The following is a 9,689-nucleotide window of genomic DNA, read 5'->3' on the forward strand; positions in this document are numbered from 1 at the left end:
TATACAAGTCTAAACAAAAATTAGACTCATAAAAGATAACTGAATGCAATCCTGCAAGAAAAAAAAATGATAAAAACTGGAGCTGAATAGGGCTCCAGAAACAATGAAAGCTCATTGAGCCGTAAAAATTGCCTCATATGATATATATACAATGAGCTTCAACTGCCTCAGACAGCTGTTTTCGAGTCCTCACGAGATTCAATCAGATGGAATACCTCTGACATGTCCATTTCCAGCAACATTCCTGTCACTAAAGCTTTCTGAGATGGTCAACAAGGGGACAGCGATGATGTTCACCCAGCATCTGTTAGTTTTAACCAACATATACAAATGAAATTATATTTCTCACACAGATGATATGAGTAAAATTTCCACAATGTCACGATACTGATAATTATAATTTAACTTATCTGCATATAGTATTGCAATTCTAAGCAACAAATAACAGATATATAGGGCTGCATGTAACTGACAAACTTTAACACATCATTTTATTAATTTTTCTTAAATGAGCTATTTTGTTCCATAAATTTTTCGGTCATTACATGATATATGAATTTCCTTGAAGCCTTGAAACTTGATCTTGCCAATTACTTTGTTTTACATCATCAGATCTTCATCCTTCAATGGGCATTTTCATTCACATTCTGATTACAAACAATATGAGAAAAAGAAACAATGAATTTGTTAACAATGCAATAGAGAAAGAAAAACTAACATTTCTACCCCTTAGTATATGGCATGATTATGTGCAGCAGTATCTCATTCCAGTCGATCTTTCTCAAGATTCATACCAAGTGCATTTACAATTTCCTTTTTCTTTTAACTTTCTCCACTTTTTGCATGACGAAAATGCATAGTAACATTAACATGCTATAGGCATCCAAAACTTTACATGCATACAAGAACATTAAGCAGCAAAATAAAGGAATTAACATTTGCATTTTCATTCATAAATACAGTTCAAGTACTGTATTGTATCAACCATCAACCACCAAATTTGGCGAATAAGCTTCAAAATAGATACAACCAAGTACTAAGTTGCAAGAACCAACTAACCACACAAGGTTCAAACTAAATTATAAAACAGAAGAGGTTCATCACGTGTGTTGAATGTCGGTAAGCACACAATTCAAACCACCATGATGACAACCTAAAAACTACATTTTGTGACTTCTCCATAGAAATGATTATGGGGCTTCTAACTACAAAACTAACTAGGCTCTCAAGGAAATCCTAAAACTAACTCAGCGTTGGAGTTGCTAAGAAACGTTTCTTAGTTTTTTAACCCATTGGAGCTTGCTCAGCTGGCAGTTTCAGTTTCTTAACTACAGTGCATGGTTGCTTCTGCAAGCAATTATGCTTTTTCAGTTTCTTAATTAAAATAATCTATTTTCTCTCACTTCCCCAACAGCTTTCAGAGGCAAACATAACAGAAAGGATGAAATTGAACAATGTAAATTCAACAGAGAAATTTGCAACCTTCGCCTATGTTTCCGCCACAAAACTAACCTCCGCAGATGATTCACCCGCAAAGCCAACCTATGATGGTGTTCCAACAACAAAACCAACATTCGCAAATGATTCGCCCGCAAAGCCAACCTATGCCGATGTTCCAACAACAAAACCCACATCCGCAAATGTATCAACCACAAAGCCAACATCCGCAGATGTGTCACCCTCAAAACCAACCTCCTCACACCGGTGGTAATGTTCAAAATCCTTCGTATCAAATGTTTCCACAATCGTTCTACCATCAAAACCAACCTCAGGGTCAAATGGGACCATATCCACCACAAATGCCTTATCCAAACAATCCACAATATTGCATGTATCCACCACAATACCAAGCACCTCCTACTGGTAGCAGCAGTAGTTCAAAAGTCTCAAGTACACAATGTGAGGCTATGCCCGATGAGCCTGAATTTTCTACTCAACGGGGTCTAGATGATATTGATCTTGAAGAATCCGGAAAGAAACGCACCAAATGGAGTTGTAAAGATAATATACTTCTTCTTCAATCATGGCTCAACGTTTCTACCGATCGGGTCGTGGGAAATGAGCAAAAGTCAGATTTGTTTTGGAATAATATCCGAGCTCAATATGAGGAGTACCGCGACGATGCCTCTCCATCGAGGACATGGTTATCCCTGAAATCTCATTTTAATAAATTGAATGCTGATCTTCAAAAATTTGTCGGTTGCCACACTAAAGCCGTCAATCATTGGAAAAGTGGACACTCAGATAAGGACATCATGGCTACGGCGCATCAATTATATCATGTAGATACGGGTAAAGATTTCAAACATGAGAATGAATGGCGGTTGGTGAAGGATGAACCAAAGTGGAAGGGAACATTTATGACAACCAGTTCAACGAGGCAGAAGAAGTCAGGAGATGGGGTGTATGCAACATCGTCTGACCGGAGTGCATCAATCGAGGGCGACGAATATGAGGCCACACAACCAGCAACCCGCCCGTTGGGAAAAAAGAACCAGAAAAGGAAAGCCAAAGTAGGAGACACAACTTCAAGTGATCTCGATTATGTTCCTAACTCCGAGATGATAGCCATCGGGAAAGCTAAACTGGGATTCCTTGCGAGTTTTGAGAAGCTGAAGACCGAAGAACTGGAGGTGAGAAAGGAAAAAAACAAACTTCATAAGGCGCGGTTATTGAAGGAATACAAAGATATCCTTATGGAGGACACATCTGAAATGAACGAGGTGCAGTTAGCAACGCATCAGCGCCTAGTTGAATTCGCCATGAAAGAACTAGGAATATCTTAATTCTTGTTGTTGTCTTTCTTAATGTGTGCCAATGTTGTGATTTTAGCATTTCTACTTATTGATTCTGCATTAGTGTTGTAATTTTAGCATTTCTACTTATGTGTATTGCATCAGTGTTGTAATTTTAACATTTCTACTTATGTATTCTGCATTAATGTTGTAATTTCAGTATTCGAATTTTTCTTAATGTGTACTGCGTTTCTACTTATGTGTTCTATATAGTCGTTGGGGAATATAGTCGTTGGAGAATATAGTCGTTGGGGAATATAGCCGTTGGAGAATATAGCCGTTGGAGAATATAGCCGTTGTTGTTTCTCTTATTTATACATGTCATATTTCATTCATCTCAACATTCAAGAGTTGTTTTGTCCTCTCATATTGTCTTCCTCCTATCCAATTACACTGATAGTTTCTCATTGTGTCATAGAATGGATCCAAACAATATGGCCGACTTGGACATTTACGACGTAATTATTGACGATATTATGAATGACACGACTATAGAAGATATGATGTAGGAGGAGATGGAGTTTTATCAACGACGTGCCAACACCGTTAGGCCCAAGAGAACAAGAAAGGTGATAGAGAGAGATCGTGAAGCTGGGAACGAGCGGTTGTGGAATGACTACTTCTCCGAAAATCCTGTGTACACGGAAGAGCTTTTCCGACGAAGGTTTCGAATGCGAAAGCATGTGTTCCTCAGAATTGTAGGGGCCCTTGGGTCTCATGACCCGTACTTTTTAATGTCTGTCGATGCAGTTGGAAGACAAGGCCTGTCACCATTACAAAAGTGCACCGCCGCTATTCGTATGTTGGCGTACGGATCACCTGCTGACAGTGTTGACGAGTACGTTCGAATTGGTGAAAGTACTGCAATTGAGTGCTTAAAGAATTTTGTGGAAGGTGTGTGTGCAGTATTTGGTGAAACATACTTGAGGCGCCCGAACCAGGAAGACATTACCCACTTACTTCAATGGGGCGAGTCTCGTGGATTTCCAGGTATGTTGGGTTCTATTGATTGTATGCATTGGGAATGGAAGAATTGTCCAGTTGCGTGGAAAGGTCAATTCACCCGAGGTGATCATGGAAAGCCCACAATCATGCTTGAAGCAGTGGCATCACAAGACTTGTGGATTTGCCATGCATTTTTTGGCATTGCAGGTTCTAACAATGACACTAATGTGCTAAATCAATCTCCGGTTTTTAATGAGGTTTTGAGTGGAAATGCTCCCATGGTGAACTTTAGCGTGAATGGAACAATGTATAACATGGGATACTATCTAGCAGACGGTATCTATCCCCCGTGGGCTACATTTGTGAAGACCATCCCAATGCCGCAAGGAGAAAAAAGGCAAAAATTTGCGAAAAGACAAGAAGGAGCAAGAAAGGACGTTGAACGTGCATTCAGCGTTCTCCAATCTCGGTTTGCAATAGTTTGTGGTCCATCACGCTTTTGGCATCCGAATGAGATGAAGTCAATAATGTATGCTTGCATCATATTGCACAACATGATTGTTGAAGATGAGCGCAACACGTACCGAGGTAATTTTGTTTATGATCAGGTCAATAATGACATATTGGATGTTGAAGTAGCAAGTGGTCCTATTCCCGCTTTTAGAAATATCTTGGAAAGAAGAGCACATCAAATTGATAGGTCAATTCATCACCAACTTCAAGCAGACTTGGTGGAGCATATTTGGCAGCTTCCCGAAAACGAGAATAATGAAAATTAACCTTCAAGTGTTATTATGTATTTCATTTCAAATGTATTGTTGCTTATTTTTCATTGTCATGTATTTTCTTTCGTCTTTATTTCTATTAGGGGTGTCCACCAACCCGTCACCCGCCCGAAAACCGAAAAACCCGAATTTCTGTGTGTCAACGGGTGGGTCGGATCGGATATCGAGTCATTCCTATGAAATAAACCAGTTTTAAACGGTCTAACTCAGTCGGTGGCGGTTTTGAGAAATTTTCCGTCGGTACCCGACCGACATGGTACCTTATATGTTAAAATAACATTTCCCTGCAGATACAGCTCCCTATGTAGTCCCAATATAATTATATATAACCATTGTGTGTCAAAAGCAGTTATAACACATCAATACATAATAAAAAAATATTAACCACTGTCCACTTTATGTCAAGTTCATTGTAGCTACTATATCTATGAAGTAACTTTTCTATCCTATAGCTTCCAGCTGCCATCGACCATGCTTCAATAATTCTGATATATTTTATTTTGTTTCTATTAGAACGCACATCCCAATATGAAGTCCAAAACAATAGAACCATTTCTCAAAGTTAATCTAGCAATCACCTTTGCTCTGTTGCTCAATTCTCTCACCCTCTCATTTTCCGGTGGACTTCCTCTCTCTACCTTTTCTCATCATACAACTCTTCTTCTTCCCATCGCACAACAATCGCTCGCACCTCCGAGACCTAGCCACCTTCTCTTCTTGCATCCTCTTCGCCGTAGCAGCTGGGCTCTAGCGCCACCGCTACGGCCCAACATATCTTCACTCTCGGTTTCTAACCTTTCTGAGTTCCCATACATGTTTAACACTCTCATATGTTGTTAACCTAAGCCTCTGAAATCGCACATCTCAAACCCTAAGCCTCTGAAATCGCTTCATCCTCCATGCTTCTCTGATCCGAAAGAGTTTGCTCATCTTCATCAATCGATTCTGATGTGAAATCGCAAGGATGAAGTGAACATTCTCTTTCGCATGAGAAAAGCAATGGAAAAAAATTGTTCTTGACTTCATGGTAAGTTGGTAATGGTATCTCCAGATCTGATCTTCTTGGTTAATTTGTTCTATGCTCTTCATCTTTCTGTTCTGATGTTCTCTGCAAACCCGGTGGAACCCGCCCGACCCGCCCGTTACCCGACCAACCCGAAACCGACACAACCCACGGTCGGTTATGGGCCCAGTTTTGTCTCATGCGGGTTCGGTCGGTGGAGCTTTTTGGGCCCGAATCCGACCGAACCCGACCGGTGGACAGGCCTAATTTCTATCATTCAATAAAATTGTTTTTCCTATAAAAAACATAATGTACTTTTTTATTTTTGTTTAAAGTTAACATGCCGATATTTAAATTTAATTGTTTTAAATATTAAGTAAAATTAAATTTAAATTAAATTCGTATTAATTTTAATTAAATTATTTTTAAGTTGAAGTATTAATTTAGTATTAAATGTTAAATCTAAATTGAGTGAAAATAAATATTATTAATTTATGTTGTATGGTGGGACACGGGTGGGACCCTTCAAATAGTAATTTAAGAAACCATGGGTTGGAGCAAAATCTGCTTCAGTTTCTTAGGAGTTTCTTAAGTCTGATGTGGCAGTACAGACCCACAGGAATAGTGCTGAATAGTGTGTTAAGAAACCAGATAAGAATTTTGGGGTTGGAGTTGCTCTAATGTGTGCCACGAATATGATCCTCAAGAGACTTTATACGTGCATCTAGAGACACTGTGAAGGAAGCAAGATTGTCCAAGCGTTTGCGATTCTCAAGGACTTTCATACGTGCATCCAGGGATGCCATAGAGGAACCAAGATGATCAAAGCCTTCACCAATGAATTTTTTCAAGTCCTGCATCTGAGCAATCAGCAAATCAAACCGGTCATCAGGAGCAGGAGGTGCAGGTGGATGATGCTGTGTCTCCTCCTCAGCATCCATGCCATGCGCCTCATTGGGAGCAGCAGGTGCAAGTGGATGCTGTATCGTCCCCTCAGCATCCATACAATGCGCCTCAACGGGAAGTGGATGATGTTGTGTCTCCTCATCATCCATGTCATGATACTCCCTATCAGCTGGATGATTCTCAGGGGTGACCCAAACTCCATTAACTTTGTCGAGCTTCATGGTGTGCATAACTACCAGCTCAAACTTGTTGAGCCCATTAACCACCCTGTCAAACTCGTTTCGTGTCCCAATCTGAAAATGGCACAAAATCTTGGTGATGAGACAAGCATAAGGCAGTTCCCTCCATCCATTCTTGACCTTAATCATGTAGTTAGACATGTAAAAAGGCCAGTTAATGAGAACCCTCTGCTTCATCATCCACATCACAAACACATCCTCCTCCGATAACTTATAGTAGTGATGCCGGCTTCCCATCGGAGTCAGAATCCGCGCCACAACAAAATGCAGCATCCTAAACTCAAGAATTAAATTCCTATTCAAGATTGGAGAAGGAGGAATCCTAAATGGGTCCTTCAGCATGCCCTTAAGAGCGGTGGTCCTATCATAGCCTTCCCAGTTTGGAATCTCTGAAGTGGTGAATTTCACTCCTTCGTGGCGCAACCCAGTCACTGTGAGCCAGACAGAGGGTGTGATCCTGATGGGTGTTCCTTTCACTTCAGTGACAAGATCACCGTCCACCAGCTTCAAATTGCGGTAGAAATCATTCACGAGTTTGGTTGCGCAGTTGGAATTGAGAGAGACGAAGGTGTTGAGTCCCTGAAATTGAAGAAGCTTTTGGAAACGAAAACCCTCGTTTGCGAAGAAGGAAGGGTCCATCCATTTCGGGTCAACTAGTTTGCGTTCCTCGAACCACGTGTAGTCGGTCCACATTTGGGAGTGGGAAGAGAAGAACCTGCGTTTGTCCGAGAAGAAGAAGGAGGAGGAGGAGAGGGAGGAGGTGGAGATTGGGTATGGGTTTTCGATGGGTTTTGGGGGTTTGAGCTTTCCATTGTCTAAGAAAATGGAATTCGCAAACAATGGTGCGAATGCTGTGAATTGAGACTGTCTGACTCAAATATTATTTTGGGGATTTCAAGGCAGGTGGCTTATTCTCACTTGCTTATCTGCCTTTTGCTTAATTCAGTTCGAACTCAGGACACTTAAGCAACGTTACTTATTTTGAAGTATTATTAGAGTAACATGATATGATAATTTAGTTGTTTAAATCTAAGCGACGGTTACTTATTCTCTCTCGTCTTACTTTTTTATTCAAAAATTATATTTTCTCTTTTATTTATGAACATATTTTTTTTCAACGTTTCATGAACTTAAATAGTGATGACATTGAAATAATATAAATAATGAGGTATAATGTGACCCAACCAAAAGTAAAATAAGAACCGTGGTTGGAGCAAATTTTTCTTGGGTTGCTTAAATCTTATGTGGCAATTTAAGCCCACTAGAATATTGTTTAAGCAACCATACATTGAAGATGCTCTTATATGAGGCATAGGATATAAGCTTCAATGGAATCTTGGACCAATAGTGTTGGTGTAGTGGTAAAAAGTGACTATTTGAAATGTAACGTTTAGAGCGACACTTTTAGGAAGACTTTGAACCTTCACTACACTTAAATTGTAATTACTTAAGTAATTTAATGCACTTTCAAAAAAAAAAATACTTAAGTAATTTAATTTAATATATACAAATAATATAGTCATTTTCAGTCAAAACAATTATTTTGTTTTTGTCCACTTTTTAGTCCAAAATTGCTATTTTGTTTTTTTTCCTTTCCAATAGGTTATACTTTTTCTCAAATACATTCAAACTCAAATTGCACTCAACTCACTATATTCTCTTGACATTCATTTCCTTCTCCCTCTCAACCTCATCGTTTCATTTTTCACGTTCAAACATTTCTCCCTCTTCTTCTCTCTTCATGTTTCACTCTCTTTCCTCCCCCATCTAACCAAAAATTCCTCTCCCATCTCATGCCACATGTCCCACCTCACGTTGCCACCATCTTTTACTTCCGCCGCAGTAGAGACTTTCATTCTCAAGCATCATCTCGATTTGACCTTGTAGTCATCAAATCAGAACTCCTCTCGATCATCGTGCGACATGCAAGTCTTCTTCGTGGTTGTCGCGACAAGAAGCCATCGTTAGAGCAGAGTGCAGCTATTGTTGTTAGATTGAAGTTTCCCTTGTGTCCAGCCACTAGATCAAACCTTCTCTTCGTATATTTGTGAAGTCCATAACCTTTTTGATTTATTGGGTTGTTCATCTCCCTCTCCCTCTCCCTCTCCCTCTCCCTCTCCCTCTCCCTCTCCATCTCCATCTCCTCATCTCATTTTGATTTTAGGTTGCTTCAAGCTTCAAGTTGATGTTTTTTTATATTATTTATTGGACCATTTGCCATATCTGGATCTTTTCATCTAGTTTTTATTTGTTCTTCGGTAATTTTTCTTTTAATTTTTGATGTATTGGATCAATTGATTTACTTTATGTTTATGAATCAGTTTCCTTCCATCTTCTTTTAATCTTATATAAATTTGTTAATGAATGATAAAAAAAATATTTTTATTTAAGAAAAGGCTAACAATCGATCGCTTAAATACGAAACGTTTCTAAACTTTTAGGAACAAGCAACTCCATGTCATTAACCTCCGATGACATTCCAAAATAAAAAATGTTGCTTAGGTTCTCAAACTAACTTAAGAACCTTGGGCTGGAGATGCCCTTTTTTCTAATACATTTTAGGTTTAACTGAGATTTTGGTCCTTTAAAAAAAGAAATTTTGGTCTTTTTAATTTTCACTTTTTTTCATTTTGATCTCTTAGATTTGTTCAATCTTATCTGTAATTACGGTTCACGCACAGGACAGATGTTCTACACGATGCTGAGACAACCGGTTCAACAACTGACTAACAGTAACAAAACCAGCAAAATAATAAAGAAGAACACAAAGGATTGGTAACCTAGTTCGGTGAACCTTCACCTACGTCTGGAGGATTTGCACCCAAAGAAAGGAAATCCACTATCTCAAGATTCAGGAATTACAGACACTCATGAACACCACAGTTCATAGTTCACTTCCTAATCTACCTAGTGTATTTCTACTTAGTATCTCAACGTAAGTATGAGAGCCCCTCTCACTTTCTCTCAATCACTGCCACAGTGATTGGTAACAAACAATTAACAATCAGAGTTTAAA

The 9,689-nt window shown here is 39.1% G+C and overlaps 1 protein-coding gene across 1 annotated transcript; it reads left to right on the forward strand.

Moving 5' to 3' along the window:
• The first annotated feature begins 2,360 nt into the window (after positions 1-2,360).
• On the forward strand, positions 2,361-5,595 carry LOC130736458 (uncharacterized). The gene is made up of 3 exons (XM_057588290.1): positions 2,361-2,633; positions 3,305-4,182; positions 5,577-5,595. Exons 1-3 carry the CDS (start codon positions 2,361-2,363, stop codon positions 5,593-5,595), a joined length of 1,170 nt encoding a protein of 389 aa, XP_057444273.1.
• The last annotated feature ends 4,094 nt before the right edge of the window (positions 5,596-9,689 follow it).

This window comes from Lotus japonicus, chromosome 2, assembly GCF_012489685.1.
Source record: "Lotus japonicus ecotype B-129 chromosome 2, LjGifu_v1.2".
Lineage (NCBI taxonomy): Eukaryota > Viridiplantae > Streptophyta > Magnoliopsida > Fabales > Fabaceae > Lotus > Lotus japonicus.

Excerpts from the sequence above, each read along its gene's own strand:
- LOC130736458 (XM_057588290.1), top strand. The coding sequence starts at position 2,361 with ATGACAACCAGTTCAACGAGGCAGAAGAAGTCAGGAGATGGGGTGTAT. Across the intron at positions 2,634-3,304 it reads TGAAGACCGAAGAACTGGAG|GAGGAGATGGAGTTTTATCA; the intron begins GTGAGAAAGGAA and ends GATATGATGTAG.